Source organism: Bombina bombina, chromosome 1 (genome assembly GCF_027579735.1).
Source record: "Bombina bombina isolate aBomBom1 chromosome 1, aBomBom1.pri, whole genome shotgun sequence".
In the NCBI taxonomy this organism is placed as follows: domain Eukaryota; kingdom Metazoa; phylum Chordata; class Amphibia; order Anura; family Bombinatoridae; genus Bombina; species Bombina bombina.
In genome coordinates, this window is record NC_069499.1 from 184,856,327 (window position 1) to 184,883,417 (window position 27,091).

At 43.6% G+C, this 27,091-nt stretch overlaps 1 protein-coding gene across 1 annotated transcript in view; it reads left to right on the top strand.

Moving 5' to 3' along the window:
* The window catches only part of SIPA1L1 (signal induced proliferation associated 1 like 1), an 831,778-nt gene that overhangs the window by 756,107 nt on the left and 48,580 nt on the right, over nucleotides 1-27,091 (top strand). Inside the window, exon 20 of the mRNA XM_053697769.1 lies at nucleotides 1,084-1,230. Within this exon, the coding sequence (XP_053553744.1) occupies nucleotides 1,084-1,230 (147 nt within the window). The remainder of the gene's footprint in view (nucleotides 1-1,083; nucleotides 1,231-27,091) is intronic.

Sequence of the window (27,091 nt, forward strand, 5' to 3'; positions counted from 1 at the left end):
AGTAATACAAGAGCTAAACATCTTGACTCTCATTGAACCTCTAATGCCTCAACATAAAGTATTGTATTGGTGTCCATTAGGACCTGTCTAATAGTATATTGCTTGTATCATGAGAATTAGAAATATTGAAGAATCAGTTACTGTTTTGTGGTATTGGTGATCTCACATTGTCAGCTAATTGGAACTGTTCCTCATGGATACAAGAGAGAACTGCAGTCTTTTAATATCCCATACATTACGACCTTCTCTGGCAACCAGAAACATGAAATACTACAGTATATGATTGTCATGCACTGCTAATGAAAGAGCTTATGTGTTTAGGATAGCCTCAGTTTGATCAAGAAATTATATTATAGTCCAAGCCCTGGATTTGAGAATTTCCATATGAGGTGGTCAATCATTTGGACATTTAATCTTGAATAATTCTCCTGTGCTTAAAGGGACAGTCTACACCAGAATTCTTATTGTTTTAAAAAATAGATAATCCCTTTATTACCCATTTCCCAGTTTTGCATAACCAACACAGTTATATTAATATACTTTTAACCTCTGTGATTATCTTGTATCTTAGCCTCTGCAAACTGCCCCTTTTTTCAGTTCTTTTGACAGACTTGCAGTCTAGCCAATCAGTGCCTGCTCCCAGATAACTTCTCGTGCACGTGCACAGTGTTATCTGTATAAAATACGTGAACTAACACCCTCTAGTGGTGAAAAACTGTTAAAATGCAATCTGAAAGAGGTGGGCTTCAAGATCTAAGAAATTAGCATATGAACCTACTAGGTTAAGTTTTCAACTAAGAATTCCAAGAGAACAAAACAAAATTGGTGATAAAAGTAAATTGGAAAATTGTTTAAAATTACATGCTCTATCTGAATCATGAAAGTTTATTTTGGCCTAGACTGTCCCTTTAAGGTAGGGATATACTGAGTGGCGTTCTTGTGTTCTGTACGGACAGGGCTGAAACCACTAATGTAAAAAGCAAATCCTTAACAGTTAGAGCTCTGTCAGTCATAAATCCTCTGTTTTTAAAATGGTTGCTAAATGACAAGTGCTTTTTCTAATGCATCTCTTGCTTTGCTTAGGTGAATATTCTGCCTCTGATACTTCCCTCACAGACATCCATGATCAAAGGAGGCAAACCATGGCTGATCCAGGCCTTATGCCCCTTCCAGATGCTGCTTCTGACATAGAATGGTCAAACCTGGTAGATGCTGCAAAAGCCTTTGAGGGTAAGAAGTGAAATCAAGAGCAAAGGTCATTTCTGATGTAGTACCTACATTTTTACAGTATTCTCGATTCTTCTAAACATACATTTTAGAGATCAATTTCACTAATATGTTTTCCTTATTCCTACAAATTCTCCTTCCCTTTGCCCACACTGTGGCAAATTAGTAACTCATTATTCTTATTATTACTACGTATACAAAGCCTTACCTATTTTACAGCACTACCAAGCAAGCAATTGGAGAGTGTATTAAATGAATATTAATTTGCATCAACAAAAGCTTGTGAGTGCATACAGTGGCTGAAAAATTATAATATGTAGGCGCAAGTAATTAAAACCAATTGGATTAGTGGTAAAGAAGTGGTGACTTGTGGGAAAAATAAGCAGAGAAACTGGCAACAATAACTAGTTAAAGGGTACTAAACCCAATTTTTTTTCTTTCATGATTCAGATAGAGCATGCAATTTATTTGTCCTCTTGCTATCTTTATTTAAAAACCAGGAATGTAAAGTTTAGAAGCTGGTCCATTTTTGGTTCAGAACCTGGTTTACTCTTGCTTATTGGTGTCTAAATGTAGCCACCAATAAGCAAAAGCTATCCAGTGTGCTGAACCCTGGATAGTGCTTCATGATTGGTGGGTACATTTAGCCACCAATCAGCAGGTGCTGATCCAAAAATGGTCCGGCTCCTTAGCTTAGATTCCTGCTTTTTCAAATAAAGATAGCAATAGAATGAAGAAATATTTATAGTAATCATAAATTTGAAAGTCACTTAAAATGACATGCTATATCTGAAATATGAAAGTAAAAATTTGGGCTTTAATTTTGCTTTTAGTTATTCATTTATAACATAACTAATATTCGCTATGAGATTTAAACCTAATGGTGACCTGGACTTGAGTTTGTAAATCCAATGTAACATTATTTCTTTCCTATGGCATGGAGAGTCCACGAAACATAATTGCTAGTTGGATATTCACTCCTGGCCAGCAGGAGGAGGCAAGGAGCACCCCAGCAGAGCTGTTAAGTATCACTTCCCTTACCGATAACTCCCAGTCATTCTCTTTGCCTTGATCACGGAGGATGCTGAAGATGGTGTCTGAAGATTTATTTTAATCCTTTTATGGGTACTTTTCCCTGCAAGCAAGGATTGGGGTCTAGCTGTATCCATATCAATCTCTTTAGTAAGAGTAATGGTGGCTATTAACGGTTAGAAGACGGCGAGGTGGTCTTTGCTTAAACTTCTAAAATTATTGCTACCCCTATTATAGAAAGCCAGGGTTGGTTACTCTGTTCTTTCTTTTCTTTCATGTAATTAGCAAGAGTCCATGAGCTAGTGACGTATGGGATATACATTCCCACCAGGAGGGGCAAAGTTTCCCAAACCTCAAAATGCCCACAAATACACCCCTCACCACACCCACAATTCAGTTTTACAAACTTTGCCTCCGATGGAGGTGGTGAAGTAAGTTTGTGCTAGATTCTACGTTGATATGCGCTCCGCAGCAAGTTGGAGCCCGGTTTTCCTCTCAGCGTGCAGTGAATGTCAGAGGGATGTGAGGAGAGTATTGCCTATTTGAATGCAGTGATCTCTTTCTATGGGGTCTATTTCATAGGTTCTCTGTTATCGGTCGTAGAGATTCATCTCTTACCTCCCTTTTCAGATCGACGATATACTCTTATATATACCATTACCTCTGCTGATTCTCGTTTCAGTACTGGTTTGGCTTTCTACAAACATGTAGATGAGTGTCCTGGGGTAAGTAAATCTTATTTTCTGTGACACTCTAAGCTATGGTTGGGCACTTTGTTTATAAAGTTCTAAATATATGTATTCAAACATTTATTTGCCTTGACTCAGAATGTTCAACTTTCCTTATTTTCAGACAGTCAGTTTCATATTTGGGATAATGCATTTGATTTAATCATTTTTCTTACCTTCAAAAATTTGACTCTTCCCTGTGGGCTGTTAGGCTCGCGAGGGCTGAAAATGCTTCATTTTATTGCGTCATTCTTGGCGCGGACTTTTTTGGCGCAAAAAAATTCGTTTCCGTTTCCGGCATCATACGTGTCGCCGGAAGTTGCGTCATTTTTTGACGTTATTTTGCGCCAAAAATGTCGGCGTTCCGGATGTGGCGTCATTTTGGCGCCAAAAAGCATTTAGGCGCCAAATAATGTGGGCGTCTTTTTGGCGCGAAAAATATGGGCGTCGCTTTTGTCTCCACATTATTTAAGTCTCATTTTTCATTGCTTCTGGTTGCTAGAAGCTTGTTCTTTGGCATTTTTTCCCATTCCTGAAACTGTCATTTAAGGAATTTGATCAATTTTGCTTTATATATATGTTGTTTTTTCTCTTACATATTGCAAGATGTCTCACGTTGCATCTGAGTCAGAAGATACTACAGGAAAATCGCTGTCTAGTGCTGGATCTACCAAAGCTAAGTGTATCTGCTGTAAACTTTTGGTAGCTATTCCTCCAGCTGTTGTTTGTATTGATTGTCATGACAAACTTGTTAAAGCAGATAATATTTCCTTTAGTAAAGTACCATTGCCTGTTGCAGTTCCTTCAACATCTAAGGTGCAGAATGTTCCTGATAATATAAGAGATTTTGTTTCTGAATCCATAAAGAAGGCTATGTCTGTTATTTCTCCTTCTAGTAAACGTAAAAAATCTTTTAAAACTTCTCTCCCTACAGATGAATTTTTAAATGAACATCATCATTCTGATTCTGATGACTCTTCTGGTTCAGAGGATTCTGTCTCAGAGGTTGATGCTGATAAATCTTCATATTTATTTAAAATGGAATTTATTTGTTCTTTACTTAAAGAAGTACTAATTGCTTTAGAAATAGAGGATTCTGGTCCTCTTGATACTAATTCTAAACGTTTGGATAAGGTATTTAAAGCTCCTGTGGTTATTCCAGAAGTTTTTCCTGTTCCTAATGCTATTTCTGCAGTAATTTCCAAAGAATGGGATAAATTGGGTAATTCATTTACTCCTTCTAAACGTTTTAAGCAATTATATCCTGTGCCGTCTGACAGATTAGAATTTTGGGACAAAATCCCTAAAGTTGATGGGGCTATTTCTACCCTTGCTAAACGTACTACTATTCCTACGTCAGATGGTACTTCGTTTAAGGATCCTTTAGATAGGAAAATTGAATCCTTTCTAAGAAAAGCTTATCTGTGTTCAGGTAATCTTCTTAGACCTGCTATATCTTTGGCTGATGTTGCTGCAGCTTCAACTTTCTGGTTGGAAACTTTAGCGCAACAAGTAACACATCATGATTCTCATGATATTATTATTCTTCTACAGCATGCTAATAATTTTATCTGTGATGCCATTTTTTATATTATCAGAGTTGATGTCAGGTTTATGTGTCTAGCTATTTTAGCTAGAAGAGCTTTATGGCTTAAAACTTGGAATGCTGATATGGCTTCTAAATCAACTTTACTTTCCATTTCTTTCCAGGGTAACAAATTATTTGGTTCTCAGTTGGATTCCATTATTTCAACTGTTACTGGTGGGAAAGGAACTTTTTTACCACAGGATAAAAAATCTAAAGGTAAAAGCAGGGCTAATAATCGTTTTCGTTCCTTTCGTTTCAACAAAGAACAAAAGCCTGATCCTTCATCCTCAGGAGCAGTTTCAGTTTGGAAACCATCTCCAGTCTGGAATAAATCCAAGCCAGCTAGAAAGGCAAAGCCGGCTTCTAAGTCCACATGAAGGTGCGGCCCTCATTCCAGCTCAGCTGGTAGGGGGCAGGTTACGTTTTTTCAAGGAAATTTGGATCAATTCTGTTCACAATCTTTGGATTCAGAGCATTGTTTCAGAAGGGTACAGAATTGGTTTCAAGATGAGACCTCATGCAAAGAGATTTTTTCTTTCCCGTGTCCCAGTAAATCCAGTAAAAGCTCAAGCATTTCTGAAATGTGTTTCAGATCTAGAGTTGACTGGAGTAATTATGCCAGTTCCAGTTCCGGAACAGGGGATGGGGTTTTATTCAAATCTCTTCATTGTACCAAAGAAGGAGAATTCCTTCAGACCAGTTCTGGATCTAAAATTATTGAATCGTTATGTAAGAATACCAACGTTCAAGATGGTAACTGTAATGACTATCTTGCCTTTTGTTCAGCAAGGGAATTATATGTCCACAATAGATTTACAGGATGCATATCTGCATATTCCGATTCATCCAGATCATTATCAGTTCCTGAGATTCTCTTTTCTGGACAAGCATTACCAGTTTGTGGCTCTGCCGTTTGGCCTAGCTACAGCTCCAAGAATTTTTACAAAGGTTCTCGGTGCCCTTCTGTCTGTAATCAGAGAACAGGGTATTGTGGTATTTCCTTATTTGGACGATATCTTGGTACTTGCTCAGTCTTTACATTTAGCAGAATCTCATACGAATCGACTTGTGTTGTTTCTTCAAGATCATGGTTGGAGGATCAATTTACCAAAAAGTTCTTTGATTCCTCAGACAAGGGTAACCTTTCTGGGTTTCCAGATGGATTCAGTGTCCATGACTCTGTCTTTAACAGACAAGAGACGTCTAAAATTGATTGCAGCTTGTCGAAACCTTCAGTCACAATCATTCCCTTCGGTAGCCTTATGCATGGAAATTCTAGGTCTTATGACTGCTGCATCGGACGCGATCCCCTTTGCTCGTTTTCACATGCGACCTCTTCAGCTCTGTATGCTGAAGCAATGGTGCAAGGATTACATGAAGATATCTCAATTAATATCTTTAAAACCGATTGTTCGACACTCTCTAACATGGTGGACAGATCACCATCGTTTAATTCAGGGGGCTTCTTTTGTGCTTCCGACCTGGACTGTAATTTCAACAGATGCAAGTCTCACAGGTTGGGGAGCTGTGTGGGGATCTCTGACGGCACAAGGAGTTTGGGAATCTCAGGAGGTGAGATTACCGATCAATATTTTGGAACTCCGTGCAATTTTCAGAGCTCTTCAGTTTTGGCCTCTTCTGAAGAGAGAATCATTCATTTGTTTTCAGACAGACAATGTCACAACTGTGGCATACATCAATCATCAAGGAGGGACTCACAGTCCTCTGGCTATGAAAGAAGTATCTCGAATTTTGGTTTGGGCGGAATCCAGCTCCTGTCTAATCTCTGCGGTTCATATCCCAGGTATAGACAATTGGGAAGCGGATTATCTCAGTCGCCAAACGTTGCATCCGGGCGAATGGTCTCTTCACCCAGAGGTATTTCTTCAGATTGTTCAAATGTGGGAACTTCCAGAAATAGATCTGATGGCTTCCCATCTAAACAAGAAACTTCCCAGGTATCTGTCCAGATCCCGGGATCCTCAGGCGGAGGCAGTGGATGCATTATCACTTCCTTGGAAGTATCATCCTGCCTATATCTTTCCGCCTCTAGTTCTTCTTCCAAGAGTAATCTCCAAGATTCTGAAGGAATGCTCGTTTGTTCTGCTGGTAGCTCCGGCATGGCCTCACAGGTTTTGGTATGCGGATCTTGTCCGGATGGCCTCTTGCCAACCGTGGACTCTTCCGTTAAGACCAGACCTTCTGTCACAAGGTCCTTTTTTCCATCAGGATCTGAAATCCTTAAATTTAAAGGTATGGAGATTGAACGCTTGATTCTTGGTCAAAGAGGTTTCTCTGACTCTGTGATTAATACTATGTTACAGGCTCGTAAATCTGTATCTCGAGAGATATATTATAGAGTCTGGAAGACTTATATTTCTTGGTGTCTTTCTCATCATTTTTCTTGGCATTCTTTTAGAATACCGAGAATTTTACAGTTTCTTCAGGATGGTTTAGATAAGGGTTTGTCCGCAAGTTCTTTGAAAGGACAAATCTCTGCTCTTTCTGTTCTTTTTCACAGAAAGATTGCTATTCTTCCTGATATTCATTGTTTTGTACAAGCTTTGGTTCGTATAAAACCTGTTATTAAGTCAATTTCTCCTCCTTGGAGTTTGAATTTGGTTCTGGGAGCTCTTCAAGCTCCTCCGTTTGAACCTATGCATTCATTGGACATTAAATTACTTTCTTGGAAAATTTTGTTCCTTTTGGCCATCTCTTCTGCCAGAAGAGTTTCTGAATTATCTGCTCTTTCTTGTGAGTCTCCTTTTCTGATTTTTCATCAGGATAAGGCGGTGTTGCGAACTTCTTTTGAATTTTTACCTAAAGTTGTGAATTCCAACAACATTAGTAGAGAAATTGTGGTTCCTTCATTATGTCCTAATCCTAAGAATTCTAAGGAGAAATCGTTGCATTCTTTGGATGTTGTTAGAGCTTTGAAATATTATGTTGAAGCTACGAAATCTTTCCGTAAGACTTCTAGTTTATTTGTTATCTTTTCCGGTTCTAGGAAAGGCCAGAAAGCTTCTGCCATTTCTTTGGCATCTTGGTTGAAATCTTTAATTCATCTTGCCTATGTTGAGTCGGGTAAAACTCCGCCTCAGAGAATTACAGCTCATTCTACTAGGTCAGTTTCTACTTCCTGGGCGTTTAGGAATGAAGCTTCGGTTGACCAGATTTGCAAAGCAGCAACTTGGTCCTCTTTGCATACTTTTACTAAATTCTACCATTTTGATGTATTTTCTTCTTTTTCAGTTTTTGGTAGAAAAGTACTTCAGGCAGCGGTTTCAGTTTGAATCTTCTGCTTATGTTTTTCGTTAAACTTTATTTTTGGGTGTGGATTATTTTCAGCAGGAATTGGCTGTCTTTATTTTATCCCTCCCTCTCTAGTGACTCTTGTGTGGAAAGATCCACATCTTGGGTAGTCATTATCCCATACGTCACTAGCTCATGGACTCTTGCTAATTACATGAAAGAAAACATAATTTATGTAAGAACTTACCTGATAAATTCATTTCTTTCATATTAGCAAGAGTCCATGAGGCCCGCCCTTTTTTTGTGGTGGTTATGATTTTGTATAAAGCACAATTATTCCAATTCCTTATTTTATATGCTTTCGCACTTTTTTATCACCCCACTTCTTGGCTATTCGTTAAACTGAATTGTGGGTGTGGTGAGGGGTGTATTTGTGGGCATTTTGAGGTTTGGGAAACTTTGCCCCTCCTGGTGGGAATGTATATCCCATACGTCACTAGCTCATGGACTCTTGCTAATATGAAAGAAATGAATTTATCAGGTAAGTTCTTACATAAATTATGTTTTCTATAGGTCCCTCGTAGAAATGGAGAAGCTGCCACACCTTAGAAAACAGCTCCTGCCTGACTGCAGGATCCACAGGTAAGTGCTTTCCCTTCTAGGTTTGAAGGTACCGGCACTATAGGGGTTAAATCCTTGTGGAGAACATTTAAATCTGTTTTAGGGGCACTGCTTACATATGAAAAGAGGCATAATTTTGATTTAAAGGGGAGGAGAGTCCACGGCTTCATTCATTATTTTTGGGAATTAAGAACCTGGCCACCAGGAGGAGGCAAAGACACCCCAGCCAAAGGGTTAAATACCTCCCCCACTCCCCTCACCCCCTAGTCATACTTTGCCTTTCGTCAAAGGAAGATGGCAGAGAAGTGATGAAGATTCGTAGTAGTCTCTTATGGAGGGTAGTACTCTGAATGAATGGGTTCATTCATTATTTTTGGGAATTAAGAACCTGGCCACCAGGAGGAGGCAAAGACACCCCAGCCAAAGGCTTAAATACCTCCCCCACTCCCCTCATCCCCCAGTCATACTTTGCCTTTCGTCACAGGAGGATGGCAGAGAAGTGACGAAGATTCGTAGTAGTCTCTTATGGAGGGTAGTACACTGAATGAATGGGACTGGAGTTTTAAGTAGTCCTGTCAGCCTCTCAGTGAGAGTCTGGGTGAAAGTTAGAGTCCGGAGATGCAGGGAGAGTCTTTCTTTGAAACCATCCTGACTCATATTAACAGCTCCACCAGCAATCAGCGTTGACGAGTTTCGCTGCCTGCTTTCTGCACTCAAGTTCATGTCAGGAGCGATGCTTCTACCTGTCACACTTGAAGGGCCGTGTTCCTGTTCCACGACATAGATTCTGGTAAGATTGTTTCATTTTTTATATATAATGATAACACAGAAGACAGGTTCACAGTGTGGCACCTTTTATCTTATGTAATCAAGGGTTAATATTCCTGGTAAGGGGATTATTGAACAGTCGGGATTTATACATGATATTGTTTATTGTGTTATTGCTGCGTTATGTGCGAGATGAGGCTCTGACAATGGGGGAAATTTCAGGTTGACTTCCGGGAGTATTTGCGTGGCCAGTTTTGGCGCGTTTTCTCCTTAGTGCAGGGGCGGTCCTGCGAGGCATCCCATGTGACAGAGTGTGGTGATCTCCACTTCCTTTGTTGATCAGCGTCGCAGGAGACAAAGCGGTTTCTGTAGTCTGGGTCATAGGAAGTGGTGAGTGCCCCAGCCATTGGAGGTATAAAGGTGCCTGTTTATTAAGTTAATCTAGTCCATAATAAACGCGCAAGCTATGGAGGACGCATTAGAGGGTACTCTCTCTTTAACAAAGTCTCATTCCTGTGTTTATTGTGAGGAGGTTCTTGTAGATCAGCCTGCTCAACTATGTTCCACATGCCTCAATAAAGTTGCGACATCTAAAAATAAAGGGATGTCTAGTACTACTGAGCCGTCCACCTCTGAGGGTTCCCCGTCCCATGAGGTGCATTCCCTACTTTCATCTTCGTGTGCACATGCAGGGTCCAACCATTACTCCTATGGGAGAGATTTGTTGGCCATCAGATTTTGCGGTATCGAAAGTGATCCATGCCTTACCACGTTCTGCTAAGCGCAAGCGTAGGTCGTATCATGGCGGCCCGGCCCAGTGGTTGTCTACGCCTATAGAAATATAGGCGTTATACGATGAGGAGGCCCGCTCAGATTCTTTTGAAGGAGGCTCCTTTGGCTGCGGAGGAGCCTGACTTTAAGTTTAGGATAGATAATTTGCGCTTTTTGCTGAAGCAAGTGCTTGCTACCCTATCCTCCGGCTGCGGAGGAGCCTGACTTTAAGTTTAGGATAGATAATTTGTGCTTTTTGCTGAAACAAGTGCTTGCTACTCTATCCTCCGGCTGCGGAGGAGCCTGACTTTAAGTTTAGGATAGATAATTTGCGCTTTTTTCTGAAGCAAGTGCTTGCTACTCTATCCTCCGGCTGCGGAGGAGCCTGACTTTAAGTTTAGGATAGAGAATATGCGCTTTTTGCTGAAGCAAGTGCTTGCTACTCTGGAGGTTCCGGAACAGACAAACCTTTGATTCCTAAGCTTGATAAGGTATACGAGGACAGGGTGGTGCCTCAGACCTTCCCGGTTCCTGTTAAGATGGCTAATATTATTAAGAATGAATGGGAGCGATTAGGTTCTTCCTTTTCCCCTTCTTCCTTTAAGAAACTGTTCCCCGTCCCGGACTCTCAGCTCGAGCTGTGGGGGACTGTCCCTAAGGTGGATGGTGCTATTTCCACACTCGCGAATCGGACAACTATTCCTCTCGAGGAAATTTCGTCGTTTGAAGAGCCCCTGGGTAAAAAGTTGGAAAACATGTTAAGGAAAATGTTTCAGCACACAGGGTTTGTTTTTCAACCGGCAGCAACTGTAGCCGCGACATATTGGTGTGAATCCCTGTGTGATATGGTCGAGAGGGAGATTTCCATCGACGAGATACAGGATAAGATTAAGGCGTTGAGGGGCGCCAATTCTTTCATTTGTGACGCCAATATGCAAATTATTCGCAAAGGTTTCAGGACTCTGTGGCTAAAGTCTTGGTCTGCGGACATGACCTCTAAGTCAAGGCTGTTGTCTCTGCCTTTTTAAGGAAAGATTCTGTTCGGTCCAGGATTGGATGCGATCATATCCATGGTTACGGGAGGTAAGGGAGCTTTCCTTCCGCAGAACAAGAAGGCTAAGCCTAAAGAATCTACTTTTCATCCCTTTTGTGCGGACAAGGCCCAGTACCAGCAGCCAGCCGCGAAAACGGATCAGTCCAAGGAAACTTGGAAGCCTGCTCAGTCTTGGAACAAGTCCAAGCAGAACAAGAAGCCCGCCAAGACAAAATCGACATGAAGGGGCGACCCCCGACCGGTCTCCGTACCAAGTAGGGGGCAGATTGTCTCTCTTCTCCGAAGCTTGGTTGCAGGATGTTCCTGGGCACGATAATACTCTATATCCATGAAAATATTTATCACAGATCAACGACGCAGGAAGATTGCAACCACCTGTCTTGACCATCAGTCCTCCTCAAGCCCTTCGGTGGCTCAGTCTATGGAGATGATCGGGCTCATGGTCTCCAGCATAGACGTCATCCCTTTTGCCAGATTCCATCTCAGACCTCTTCAGTTGTGCATGTTAAGACAGGGGAACGGCGATCATTCAGATCTATCACAATGGATATCCATGGATACTGAGACCAGGGACTCCCTCTCTTGGTGGATCCATCCGGAGCATCTGACCCTGGGGACATCCTTCTTGAGACCGTCCTGGGAGATTGTGACCATGGACGCGAGTCTCACGGGATGAGGAGCTGTTTGGGGTGCCAGGATGGCCCAAGAAAAATGGACCCGGGAGAAGTCTCTCCTTCTGATAAATATTCTGAACTTCGAGCAATTTACAATGCTCTGATGGCGTGGCCTCCTCTGTTGTCGTTCAACTTCATCAGATTTTAGACCGACAACATTACCTCGGTGGCTTACATCAACTATCAGGGGGGTACGAGGAGCTCCCTAGCAATGAAGGTGTCTCGGATTTTGGAGTGGGCGGAATCCCACAGCTGCTCGCTTCAGCTATCCACATTCCAGGTGTGGACAACTGGGAAGCAGACTTTCTCAGCAGGCAATCCTTCCATTCCGGGGGAATGGTCTCTTCACCCCGAAGTGTTTGTGGAGATTTGTCTCAGATGGGGTACGCCGGAGATGGATCTCATGGCGTCCAGACTCAATTTCAAGCTACCCCGATACAGGTCGAGGTCCAGGGATCCCCAGGCAGAGCTGATAGATGCCTTAGCAGTGCCTTGGAGATTCAGTCTAGCTTACATTTTTCCACCGTTACCTCTTCTACCTTGTGTAGTGGCACACATCAAACAAGAGCGAGGTTTGGCCATCCTGATTGCTCCATCGTTTCATTCAGTGTCCTCTAAGCTTGGGTATATGTTTCCCAAAAGTAATGAATGAAGCCATGGACTCTCTTCCCCTTTAGCTGGAAAACATAAATTATGCTTACCTGATAATTTTATTTCCATAGTGGGGAGGAGAGTCCACGGCTCCCGTCCGTGACTCTGGTGGGCAGACCTAAATTTAATTTATCTTCTGGCACCATTTATACCCTGATATTTCTCCTACTGTTCCTTGTTCCTCAGCAGAATGACTGGGGGATGAAGGGAGTGGGGCAGGTATTTAAGCCTTTGGCTGAGGTTTCTTTGCCTCCTCCTGGTGGCCAGGTTCTTAATTCCTAAAAGTAATGAATTAAGCCGTGGACTCTCCTCCCCACGATGGAAATAAAATGATCAGGTAAGTATAATTATTTTTTTTTTATTGGGGCTCAGAGGAAGAATGTATGAAATGTTTGTTCTACTTTTAACTTGTTGCAATCGCTTTTCAGCTCAGCTTATTTTTCGCGCCGTTTTTGTTTGGCGCAATTTTAAAAAAAAAGTTTTTATTTGCGGTCACGTGACCGCTCCTCTGCTCTTCTGGTTTTCGGCTTTTCTGTTCAGATCGGAGTTTGCCATGGCATGAGTGGAGGTTGCAGTTTCCTCTGCCTACAGTTGGAAGTGAATTTTTGCTGTTCCGGTAACAAGGAGGTGTATTTTGCTACCAGGTGTGTTCGGTTTTCTGTGCTAGTGGGATGGCAACTTCTGGAGAGGTAAGACCTCAACAGAGCTGAAGGTTTTAGGTGCTTATTTATTTTATTGCTTTATATAAATAAACCTAATTTGGCATTTAAATTTTTTGTTAATTGCTAGGAACTGATACCCAATTATGGACACTAATGCTGAAGTTGATTCATTTGAAAAATGCTTATTGTTTTTGGAGACTAAGATAATTCCTCCTGTACAGTTTTGTTCTTCATATCTAAATAAAACTTTAATGTTTAAGGATAAGATATAAATAAAAAGAGAGAAGCGCTCAACCTGGGAACGAACAATTGCATTGTAGCTTGTTCTATGCCTAATTTACCACCCAAGAAGCAGCCTCTTTTTGCTCAACATATGCCTTTCACAGAGAAGAACTTTCCTGAAGCATATCAGTCTTAACCTGACTTCACAGCACAGTCCAGCCCGAAATACCAGGCAATCTTTCTCTGAACGAGAGAAACGGCAAATCCCCAGACGTACGTTTCAGACTATTGTGGGCCTCGTCTTTGATGTGCAGCCATATCCCTCTAGGCACACTGAGCAACGGGGGTCCATGTCTGGATTCCTGCATCACACTTAGGGAGACTTCCCTAAGTGTCATAATTTGCATAAATAAAAAGAGAGAATCGCTCAAAGCTATTGTTCGTTCCCAGGTTGAGCGCTTCTCTCTTTTAATTTAAGGAAAAAATGTCTCTTCCTTAGCCTCCTGTCTATCAGGATAGTGTTATCCTAGCTACGCCTTAGTTTTCCCCTCAAGCTTCCCAAGCTTCACATGCAGTGCCCTGCAGTTCCTCTCGACCTCCTGGGTGTGTTTTTTTACCTGGGGATTTCACTGCACAGATTACGTCTGCTGTTTCTTCAGCTTTATCAGGTTTTCCAAAGGTTTCTGGTAAACGTAAGAGGAAATCTAAACATATTGATGTTAGTAAGGCTGACTCCACTAAGGCTGCGTTAGTCAGTTTGTCTCAATTATCTGATGAGGATGATTCTTCTGTGGCTTCTGAGGGAGAATTGTCAGATTCTGATACTGTAGTGACCAATTCTGCAGATTCAGAGGAGATTAATTTCAGATTTAATTTAGAACACCTTCGAGTTCTTTTGAAGGAGGTTCTTGCTACTTTGGAAGAATCTGATGCATCTGTTGTGGAGAATCTAAAGAGGTCTAGAAAGCTTAATAGGGTATGTGATGTACCGTCATCTGTGGAAGTATTTCCAGTTCCAGACCGTATGGCAGATATTATAACTCAGGGATGGGATAAACCGGGGATTCCTTTTTCCTTGTCCCCTGTTTTTAAAAAGATGTTTCCTGTTGCTAATGCTATTTGTGATTTGTGGTGCACAGTGTCCAAGGTAGAGGGAACTATCTCTACTCTTGCTAAGAGAACTACTATTTCTATTGAAGATAGTTGTTCTTTCAAGGATCCCATGGATAAGAAGCTTGAGGCTTTTTTGACGATGTACATTCATCAGGAATTACAGTGGCAACCTGTTGCTAGTATTGCTACAGTTGTGGGGGCAGCATCTTATTGGTGCAATGACTTAGCTAAACTTATCCTAGAAGAGACTACATTAGAGGAGATCCAAGACAGGATCAAGACTCTCAAGCTAGCCAATACCTTTATTTGTGATGCAAACATGCAAGTTCTTAGGCTGGGTGCTAAGATTTCTGGTTTAACTGTTTTAGCTTGCAGAGCTCTGTGGTTAAAATTTTGCGGCCAGATTATGAGTTTTGCGTTAGGAGCTATGCGGTGCTAACGAGCACTTTTTTCTCACCGCTCACTTGCCTGCAGCGCTGGTGTTACAGGTTTTTCTAAACCCGGCGTTAAAAGGCAAGAAGTGAGCGTAGAGCAAAATTTTGCTCCATACCGCACTCCAATACCAGCGCTGCTTAAGTCAGCGGTGAGCTGCTTGTACATGCGTGATTTCCCCATAGACATCAATGGGGAGACCCGGCTGAGAAAAAGTCTAACACCTGCAAAAAAAGCAGCGTAACACTAAGTAACGCAGCCCCATTGATTCCTATGGGGAAACACATTTTATGTTTACACCTAACACCCTAACATGAACCCCGAGTCTAAACACCCCTAATCTTACACTTATTAACCCCTAATCTGCCGCTCGGGCACCTCTGCCACCTACATTATACTTATTAACCCCTAATCTGCTGCCCCTAACATCGCCGCAAACCTACCTACATTTATTAACCCCTAATCTGCCGCCCCCAACGTCACCGCCACTATATTAAATGTATTAATCCCTAAACCTAAATCTAACCCTAACACCCCCTAATTGAAATATAATTAAAATAAATATAAATAAAATTTCTATCATTAACTAAATTATTCCTATTTAAACCTAAATACCTATAAAATAAACCCTAAGATTGCTACAATATAATTAATAGTTACATTGTATCTAGCTTAGGGTTTATTTTTATTTTACAGGCAAGTTTGTATTTATTTTAACTAGGTAGAATAGTTATTAAATAGTTATTAACTATTTAATAACTACCTAGCTAAAATAAATACACATTCACCTGTAAAATAAAACCTAACCTAAGTTACAATAGCACCTAACACAAATAAATTAACTAATTTAAATACAATTAAATAAATTAGCTAAATCACAAAAAACAAACACTAAATTACAGAAAATAAAAAACAAATTACAGATCTTTAAACTAATTACACCTAATCTAATAGCCCTATCAAAATAAAAAAGCCCCCCAAAATAAAAAAAAAACCTAGCCTAAACTAAACTATCAATATCCCTTAAAAGGGCCTTTTGCGGGGCATTGCCCCAAAGTAATCAGCTCTTTTACCTGTAAAAAAAAAAAAAAATACAAACAACCCCCCCCAACAGTAAAACCACCACCCAAATAAAATACTAACTAAAAAAAAACCTAAGTTCCCCATTGCCCTGAAAAGGGCATTTGGATGGGCATTGCCCTTAAAAGGGCATTTAGCTCTTTTGCAGGCCCAAAGCCCTAACCTAAAAAATAAACCCACCCAATACACCCTTAAAACAATCCTAACACTAACCCCCTAAGATTCACTTACCGGGAGAAATCTTCATCCAAGCGGCAAGATGTCCTCAACGAAGCCGGGCAGAAGTCTTCATCCAGACGGCATCTTCTATCTTCATCCTTCCCGGCGCGGAGCGGGTCCATCTTCAAGACATCCGACGTGGAGCATTTTCTTCAAACGACGGCTTCTTCGTAATGAATATCTCTTTAAGTGACGTCATCCAAGATGGCGTCCCTTAGATTTCGATTGGCTGATAGAATTCTATCAGCCAATTGGAATTAAGGTAGAAAAAAATCCTATTGACTGATGCAATCAGCCAATAGGATTAAGCTTGCATTCTATTGGCTGATTGGAACAGCCAATAGAATGCCAGCTCAATCCTATTGGCTGATTGCATCAGCCAATAGGATTTTTTCTACCTTAATTCCGATTGGCTGATAGAACTCTATAGGGTAAAACCTTGTTTCGGCCAGGTCTGGCAGAAATTATTTCTGACATTACAGGAGGAAAGTGTAGGATAAAAAGAATAGACCTAAGAGTCGCCAGAATTCTAATTTTCGTTTTTTGGGAACAATCATAGATTCCCTGTCCATGAAGATTTTTCTGACGCACGTAAGAAAATCCAAACTAAATGTTTCTTGCCTTTCTCTCCATTCTGCTATTCGTCCATCTGTGGCTCAATGCATGGAGGTGATTGGACTGATGGTTGCCTCCATGAACATCATTCATTTTGCTCAGTTCCTTTTGAGACCTCTGCAACTATGCATGCTTAGTCAATGGAACGGGGACCACTCAGATCTCTCGCAGAAGGTAGATTTGGATTCCCCAACAAGAGTCTCTCTTTTGTGGTGGATTTCACAGGACCATCTGTCTCGGGGGGGAAAAGTGCTCATGAGGCCTTCCTTGATGATTGTGACCATTGACACCAGCCTGTTAGGCTGGGAGCAGTTTGGGGTTTCTTAAAAGCACAGGGTCTGTGGACTCCAGAGGAGTCTTCTCTTCTAATAAACATCTTGGAGTTGAGAGCAATTTTTAATGCTTTAATAGCTTGGCTTCAACTAGCTTTGGTCCAATTTATCAGATTTCAGTTGGACAACATTACCTTGGTGGCCTACATCAATCACCAGGGAGGAACTTGGAGTTCCTTGGCAATAAATGAAGTGAATCGCATTCTCCAATGAGTCTCATGATCCATCGCTCTGCCATCCACATACCAGGGATGGACAGGTGGGAGGCGGATTTTCCAAGCAGGTAGGCTTTTCATCCCGGAGAGTGTGATCTCCACCCAGAGGTTTTCCTTGGCAATGAAGGAGATGACTCGCATTCTCCAATGGGCAGAGTCTCACGATTGCCATCCACATACCAGGGGTGGACAAGTGGGAGGCAGATTTTCTGAGCAGGCAGACTTTTCATCCCGGAAAGTGGGCTCTCCATCCAGAGGTTTTCACAATGATAACGCTCAGGTGGGGGGGGTGCTGGAGTTGAATCTGATGGCGTCTCGTCAAAAGCCAAGCTTTCAAAGTACGGTTCAAGATCAAGAGATCCTCAAGCCGTTCTGGTAGATGCTCTAGCGGTTCCTTGGAGCTTCAAGCTAGCATACCGATTTCCTCCTTTTGAGTTGGTTTCACGAGTAATTGCTTGCATCAAACAGGAGAGAGCTTCTGTGATTCTAATAGATCCTGCATGGCCTGGTTCACGGATCTGGTGACGTTATCTCTTCCGCTGTTGAGGTTACTGTTCAGGAAGGACCTTCTACTTCAGGGTCCCTTTCTTCATCCAAATCTGGTTTCTCTGAAGCTGACTGCTTGGAGATTGAACGTCTAAGTTTGGCTAGACGTGGCTTCTCTGAGAAAGTCATACTATGCTTCAGGGTCGTAAACCGGTTACTTGCAGAATTTACCATAGGGTATGGTGTAAATACCCTCATTGGTGTGATTCAAAAGGGTTTTTCTTTGAACAAAGTAAGGGTTCCTCGAATTTTGGCTTTTCTTCAGGAGGGCCTGGAGAAGGGTTTGTCAGTCAGTACTTTAAAGGGTCAGATTTCTGCTCTGTCTATTCTACTGCATAAACACCTGGCAGTTCTGCCAGATGTTCAGTCTTTTGTTCAGGCCTTGGTCAGAATTAGGCCTGTGTTTAAATCTGTTGCTCCCCCTTGGAACCTTAATCTTGTTCTTAGAGTTTTGCCGCAGGCTCCGTTTGAGCTGATGCATTCTGTTAATATTCAATTACTATCTTGGAAGGTTTTGTTTCTTCTTGCTATTTCTGCAGTGTGATTCCCCTTATCTTATTTTTCCTGCTGATAAAGCGGTCCTTCGTACTAAGCTGGGGTTTCTCCCTAAGGTAGTGTCGGATCGCACTATTAATCAGGAAATTGTTGTTCCCTCTTTTTGTCCTAACCCTTCTTCCCAGAAGGAACGTCTTTTGCATAACTTGGATGTTATACGTGCTCTTAAATTTTATCTTCAAACAACTAAAGATTTTCGTCAGACTTCTGCCCTGTTGCTTTCTCTGGTAAGCATAGGGGTCAGAAGGCCACTTCTACTACTCTTTCTCTCTGGTTGAGAAGTGTTATCCTTTTAGCTTATGAGACAGCTGGACAACAGCCTCCTGAGAGAATTACAGCTAATTCCACTAGAGCTGTTTCTTCTTCATGGGTTTTCAAAAATGAAGCTTCTGTGGAGCAAATCTGTAAGGCGGCTACTTGGTCCTCCATACATACTTTTTCCAAATTCTACAAATTTGATACTTTTGCCTCAGCTGAGGCTTCTTTTAGGAGCATAGTTCTTCAAGTGGTGGTGCCATCAGTTTAGATCCGCCTGTCTTGTTCTCCCTCCCTATTCATTCTGTTTCCTTTAGCTTTGGTATTGGTTCCCACTAGTAATTAGAATGTTTCATGGACTCTCCATGCCATAGGAAAGAAAACAAAATTTATGCTTACCTGTTAAATTTCTTTCTTTCCGGGCATGGAGAGTCCACGACCCGCCCTTTTTCTATTTAAGATGGCAGTTTTTTTGTATAGTTCTCAGGCACCTCTATACCCTTGTGTTATCATCTTTTTTTTCCGTTTCCCTTTGGCCGAATGACTCAGGGTTATGGGTAAGGGAAGTGATACTTAACAGCTCTGCTGGGGTTCTCTTTGCCTCCTCCTGCTGGCCAGTAGTGAATATCCCATTAGTAATAAGAATGTTTCGTGGACTCTCCATGCCCGGAAAGAAAGACATTTATCAGGTAAGCATAAATTTAGGGTTTTTTTTGTCCAATAGCTTATACCTGTTACCACCTCTAGGTGGTGAACAAACTACATAAATAGTTTTCACTGAAAAATATTCTTATTTAATAAGAGGATCGCTATTAAAGTGTCTTGTAACTGTAATTTTTGTTATATTTTTTTTTACATAATTGAAACAGTCCTGCACATGTACCAACTTTCCCTGTTGCTTTTCTATATATTGTAAATGTTATAAGTTGCTTTCCAAAAGATAAACGGCAAATGTTGCTTTTCAATTTGCATAAAAATGATATATTATCAAGTGTTCCTGGAGTTATTGCAAGTATCTAATATTACACGTTTGAATGATTCTTGAAGCACATCTATAGTTGCCTTAGTATTGAAGGGACAATAAACCCACATTTTTTTCTTTCATCATTTATAAAGTGTATGCAATTTCCATCTAAAAGGGAGGAGACTCTACAGCTTCATTCATTACTTTTGGGAATAAAGAACCCGGCCACCAGGAGGAGTCAAAGACACCCCAGCCAAAGGCTTAAATACCTCCTCCACTCCCCTAATCCCCCAGTCATTCTTTGCCTTTCATCACAGGAGGATGGCAGAGAAGTGCAGAGGATTCGGAGTAGTCTCTTATGGAGGGTAGTACTCTTCGGAATGGGACTGGAGTTTTAAGTAGTACTGTCAGCCTCTCAGTGAGAGCCTGGGTGAAAGTTAGAGTCCGGAGATGCAGGGAGAGTCTTTCTGCAAAACCATCCTGACTCATATTAACAGCTCCACCAGCAATCAGCATTGACGAGTTTCGCTGCCTGCTTTCTGCACTCAAGTCCATGTCAGGAGTGATGCTTCTACCTGTCACACTTGAAGGGCTGTGTTCCTGTTCCACGTCATAGATTCTGGTAAGATCGTTTCATTTTTTATACATAATGATAACACAGAAGACAGGGTCACAGTGGGGCCCCTTTTATCTTATGGAGTCAAGGGTTAATATTCCTGGTAAGGGGATTATTGAACAGACGGGGTTTATACATGATATTGTTTATTGTGTTATTGCTGCGTAATGTGCAAGATGAGACTCTGGCAATGGTGGAACTTTCAGGTTGACTTCCAGGAGTCTTGCCTGGCCAGTTTTGGCGCTTTTTCTCCTTAGTGCAGGGGCGGTCCTGCGAGGCATCCCATGTCACCGGGTGTGGCGGTCTCCACTTCCTCTGTTGATCAACTGCGCAGGAGACAAAGCGGTTTCTGTAGTCTGGGTCATAGGAGGTGATGAGTGCCCCGGCCATTAGAGGTATAAAGGTGCCTGTTTATTAAGTTAATCTAGTCCATAGTAAACGCGCAAGCTATGGAGGACTCTGTTAAAGAGGGAGTACCCTCTAACGCGTCAAAGTCTCATTCCTTTGTTTATTGTGAGGAGATTCTTGCGACATCTAAAAATAAAGGGATTTGCATACAAAGAGAGAAGCGCTCTACCAGGAACGAACAACAGCTCAGTGGCTTGTTCTATGGCGATTTACCACCTGGAAGCAGCCTCTTTTAGACCAGTGTGCTTTTCACAGAAGAAAACTTTCCTGAAGTATATCAGTCTGATCCCGCCAAGTAAGGTCAGTCCAGCCCCGAAATACCAGGCAATTCTCCTCTGAACAAGGAACATGACAACCCCAGACGATCGTTTCGGCCTCCTATGGGCCTCGTCAGTGAGGTGCAGCCACATTCCTCTAAGCACACTGGGCAAGGAGTCCACGTCTGGTTTCCCCCATCACCCATAGGGAGACTTCCCCAGGGTCATAATAATTTGCATACAAACAGAGAAGCGCTCTACCAGGAACGAACAACAGCTCAGTGGCTTGTTCTATGGCGATTTACCACCTGGAAGCAGCCTCTTTTAGACCAGTGTGCTTTTCACAGAAGAAAACTTTCCTGAAGTATATCAGTCTGATCCCGCCAAGTAAGGTCAGTCCAGCCCCGAAATACCAGGCAATTCTCCTCTGAACAAGGAACATGACAACCCCAGACGATCGTTTCGGCCTCCTATGGGCCTCGTCAGTGAGGTGCAGCCACATTCCTCTAAGCACACTGGGCAAGGAGTCCACGTCTGGTTTCCCCCATCACCCATAGGGAGACTTCCCCAGGGTCATAATAATTTGCATACAAAGAGAGAAGCGCTCTACCAGGAACGAACAACAGCTCAGTGGCTTGTTCTATGGCGATTTACCACCTGGAAGCAGCCTCTTTTAGACCAGTGTGCTTTTCACAGAAGAAAACTTTCCTGAAGTATATCAGTCTGATCCCGCCAAGTAAGGTCAGTCCAGCCCCGAAATACCAGGCAATTCTCCTCTGAACAAGGAACATGACAACCCCAGACGATCGTTTCGGCCTCCTATGGGCCTCGTCAGTGAGGTGCAGCCACATTCCTCTAAGCACACTGGGCAAGGAGTCCACGTCTGGTTTCCCCCATCACCCATAGGGAGACTTCCCCAGGGTCATAATAATTTGCATACAAAGAGAGAAGCGCTCTACCAGGAACGAACAACAGCTCAGTGGCTTGTTCTATGGCGATTTACCACCCGGAAGCAGCCTCTTTTAGACCAGTGTGCTTTTCACAGAAGAAAACTTTCCTGAAGTATATCAGTCTGATCCCGCCAAGTAAGGTCAGTCCAGCCCCGAAATACCAGGCAATTCTCCTCTGAACAAGGAACATGACAACCCCAGACGATCGTTTCGGCCTCCTATGGGCCTCGTCACTGAGGTGCAGCCACATTCCTCTAAGCACACTGGGCAAGGAGTCCACGTCTGGTTTCCCCCATCACCCATAGGGAGACTTCCCCAGGGTCATAATAATTTGCATACAAAGAGAGAAGCGCTCTACCAGGAACGAACAACAGCTCAGTGGCTTGTTCTATGGCGATTTACCACCTGGAGGCAGCCTCTTTTAGACCAGTGTGCTTTTCACAGAAGAAAACTTTCCTGAAGTATATCAGTCTGATCCCGCCAAGTAAGGTCAGTCCAGCCCCGAAATACCAGGCAATTCTCCTCTGAACAAGGAACATGACAACCCCAGACGATCGTTTCGGCCTCCTATGGGCCTCGTCAGTGAGGTGCAGCCACATTCCTCTAAGCACACTGGGCAAGGAGTCCACGTCTGGTTTCCTCCATCACCCATAGGGAGACTTCCCCAGGGTCATAATAATTTGCATACAAAGAGAGAAGCGCTCTACCAGGAACGAACAACAGCTCAGTGGCTTGTTCTATGGCGATTTACCACCTGGAAGCAGCCTCTTTTAGACCAGTGTGCTTTTCACAGAAGAAAACTTTCCTGAAGTATATCAGTCTGATCCCGCCAAGTAAGGTCAGTCCAGCCCCGAAATACCAGGCAATTCTCCTCTGAACAAGGAACATGACAACCCCAGACGATCGTTTCGGCCTCCTATGGGCCTCGTCAGTGAGGTGCAGCCACATTCCTCTAAGCACACTGGGCAAGGAGTCCACGTCTGGTTTCCCCCATCACCCATAGGGAGACTTCCCCAGGGTCATAATAATTTGCATACAAAGAGAGAAGCGCTCTACCAGGAACGAACAACAGCTCAGTGGCTTGTTCTATGGCGATTTACCACCTGGAAGCAGCCTCTTTTAGACCAGTGTGCTTTTCACAGAAGAAAACTTTCCTGAAGTATATCAGTCTGATCCCGCCAAGTAAGGTCAGTCCAGCCCCGAAATATCAGGCAATTCTCCTCTGAACAAGGAACATGACAACCCCAGACGATCGTTTCGGCCTCCTATGGGCCTCGTCAGTGAGGTGCAGCCACATTCCTCTAAGCACACTGGGCAAGGAGTCCACGTCTGGTTTCCCCCATCACCCATAGGGAGACTTCCCCAGGGTCATAATAATTTGCATACAAAGAGAGAAGCGCTCTACCAGGAACGAACAACAGCTCAGTGGCTTGTTCTATGGCGATTTACCACCTGGAAGCAGCCTCTTTTAGACCAGTGTGCTTTTCACAGAAGAAAACTTTCCTGAAGTATATCAGTCTGATCCCGCCAAGTAAGGTCAGTCCAGCCCCGAAATACCAGGCAATTCTCCTCTGAACAAGGAACATGACAACCCCAGACGATCGTTTCGGCCTCCTATGGGCCTCGTCAGTGAGGTGCAGCCACATTCCTCTAAGCACACTGGGCAAGGAGTCCACGTCTGGTTTCCCCCATCACCCATAGGGAGACTTCCCCAGGGTCATAATAATTTGCATACAAAGAGAGAAGCGCTCTACCAGGAACGAACAACAGCTCAGTGGCTTGTTCTATGGCGATTTACCACCTGGAAGCAGCCTCTTTTAGACCAGTGTGCTTTTCACAGAAGAAAACTTTCCTGAAGTATATCAGTCTGATCCCGCCAAGTAAGGTCAGTCCAGCCCCGAAATACCAGGCAATTCTCCTCTGAACAAGGAACATGACAACCCCAGACGATCGTTTCGGCCTCCTATGGGCCTCGTCAGTGAGGTGCAGCCACATTCCTCTAAGCACACTGGGCTTAGAGGAATGTGGCACACTGGTCTAAAAGAGGCTGCTTCCGGGTGGTAAATCGCCATAGAACAAGCCACTGAGCTGTTGTTCGTTCCTGGTAGAGCGCTTCTCTCTTTGTATGCAAAAATAAAGGGATGTCTAGTACTACTGAGCCGTCCACCTCTGAGGGTTCCCCTTCCCGTGAGGTGCGTTCCGTGCTTTCATCTCAGAGTGCACATGCAGTGCCCCAGGGTCCAACCATTACTCCTAAGGGAGAGATTTGTTGGCCTTCAGATTTTGCGGATCAACTGAAAGTGATCCATGCCTTACCACATTCTGCTAAGCGCAAGCGTAGGGCTCATCATGGCGGCCTGGCCCAGGGGTTGTCTACGCCTATGGAAATATCAGAGGCGTTATACTATGACGAGGCCCACTCTTCGGAGGAGGCTCCTTCTGGGTTGGAGTCCGTTTCATCTCATCCTCTGGCTGCAGAGGAGCCTGACTTTAGTTTTAGGATAGAGAATTTGCGCTTTTTGCTGAAGCAAGTGCTTGCTACTCTGGAGGTTCTGGAACCAAAGCTTCCGGAGGAACCTTCGATTCTCAAGCTTGATAAGTTATACGAGGACAGGGTGGTGCTTCAGACCTTCCCGGTTCCTGTTAAGATGGCTAATGGATAAAAAGTTGGAAAACATGTGAAGGAAAATGTTTGAGCACACAGGGCTTGTTTTTCAACCGGCAGCGGCAGTAGCTGCGGTTGCCGGAGTTGCGACATATTGGTGTCAATCCCTGTGTGATATGGTCGAGAGGGAGACTTCCATCTATGAGATACAGGATAAGATTAAGGAGTTGAGGGTCACCAATTCTTTCATTTGGGTTGCCAATATGCAAATTATTCACCTGAACACAAAGGTTTCAGGATTCTCCGTTTTAGCTTGCAGGGCTCTGTGGCTAAAATCTTGGTCTGCGGACATGACCTCTAAGTCGAGGCTGTTGTCTCTGCCTTTTCAAGGAAAGATTCTGTTCGGTCCAGGATTGGATTCAATCATATCCACGGTTACGGGAGGCAAGGGAGCTTTCCTACCGCAGGATAAGAAGGCTGAGCCTAAAGGATCTACTTTTCGTCCCTTTTGTGCGGACAAGGCCCAGCATCAGTCCAAGGGAACTTGGAAGCCTGCTCAGTCTTGGAACAAGTCGAAGCAGAACAAGAAGCCCCCCGAGACCAAATCGACATGAAGGGGCGGCCCCCGATCTGTTTCCGGACCAAGTAGGGGGCAGATTGTCTCTCTTCTCCGAAGTCTGGTTGCAGGACGTTCAGGACCCTTGGGTTCTGGAGGTTGTCGCCCAGGGTTACAGGATAGGATTCAGGTCCCATCCACCCAGGGGCAGATTCCTCCTGTCAAACCTGTATTCAAGATCGGAAAAGAGAGAGGCCTTTCTAGAATGTGTGAGGGATCTCTCCTCTCTAGGTGCTATCGGACCAGTACCCCAAGCAGAAAGGGGTCTAGGATACTATTCAATTCTTTTTGTGGTTCCAAAGAAGGAGGGCACGTTCTGTCTGATTCTGGAACTAAAGTGTTTAAACAAGTTTCTGGCTGTTCCATTGTTCAAAATGGAAACGATCAGATCTATTCTGCCCCTAGTTCAAGAGGGGCAGTTCATGACAACAATAGACTTGAAGGATGCTTAACTTCATATTCCAATTGACAGGGACCAGTTCAAGTTCCTAAGATTTGCATTTCTGGACCAACACTTCCAGTTTGTGGCCCTTCTCTTCGGTCCGGCGACAGCCCCGAGAGTCTTCACAAAGTTTCTGGGGCGCTACTTGCAGTTTCCAGATCCAGGGGCATTGTTGGGGCACCCTATTTGGGTGCCGTCGTTCAGCCTCGCAGAGGATCATTCAAGGGCTATTTTCTTGCTCCAATCTCACGGTTGGAAGATCAACTCAGGAAAGAGTTCCCTGGTCCCAGCAACGGGGTGGAATTCCTGGGCACGATAATAGACTCTATGTCCATGAAAATATTTATCACAGATCGACGCAGGAAGATTGCATCCACCTGTCTTGCCTTTCAGTCCTCCTCAAGCCCTTCGGTGGCTCAGTGTATGGAGATGATAGGGCTCATGGTCTCCAGCATAGACATCATCCCTTTTGCCAGGTTCCATCTCAGACCTCTTCAATTGTGCATGTTGAGACAGTGGAACGGCGATTATTCAGATCTATCTCAGCGGATATCCATGGATGCTCGGACCAGGGACTCCTTCTCTTGGTATATCTGTCCGGAACATCTGTTCCTGGGGACATCCTTCTTGAGACCGTCTTGGGAGATTGTGACCACGGGCGCGAGTCTCGCAGGATTGGGTACTGTTTGGGGTGACAGGATGGCACAAGGAAAATGGACCCCAGAGAAGTCTCTACTTCCAATAAATATTCTGAAACTTCAAGCAATTTACAATGCTCTGAGGGCATGGCCTCCTCTGGGGTCGTTCAGCTTCATCAGATTCCAGACCAACAACATTACCTCTGTGGCTTACATCAACTATCAGGGGGGTACGAGGAGCTCCCTAGCAATGAAGGTGTCTCGGAATTTGGAGTGGCGGAGTCCGACACATGCTTCTTGCTCTCAGCGATTCACATTCCAGGTGTGGATAACTGGGAAGCGGACTTTCTCAGCAGGCAATCCTTCCATCCGGAGGGAAAGGTCTCTTCACCCCGAAACTGTTTGCAGACATTTGTCTCAGATCGGAACGCCGGAAATGGATCTCATGGCGTCCAGACTCAATTGCAAGCTACCCCGATACGGGTCGAGATCGAGGGATCCCCTGGCAAAGCGGATAGATACTTTAGCGGTGCCTTGGGTATTCAGCCTAGCTTACATTTTTCCACTGTTACCACTTCTACCTCGTGTAGTGGCACGCATCAAACAGGAGCGAACTTCAGCCATCCTGATTGCTCCAGCATGGCCGCAGAGGACGTGGTTTGCGAATCTGGTGGGGATGTCCTCCTCTCTGCCATGGCGGTTACCCTGTCGCAGGGATCTGCTGGAACAGGGTCCCTTTCAACATCAAAATCTCGTTTCTCTGAGGCTGACTGTGTGGAGTTTGAACGCTAAGTCTTAGCCAAGAGAGTTTTTCTGAGTGTGATTGACACTCTAGTTCAGACAAGGAAGCCAGCCACTCGTCGCATCTACCATAAGGTGTGGAGGACTTGTCCTGTTGTGATAAGCATGGGTATCCAGGATTCTGTCCTTTCTCCAGGAGGGTTTGGAGAAGGGTCTTGCCGCTAGTTCCCTAAAGGGATAGA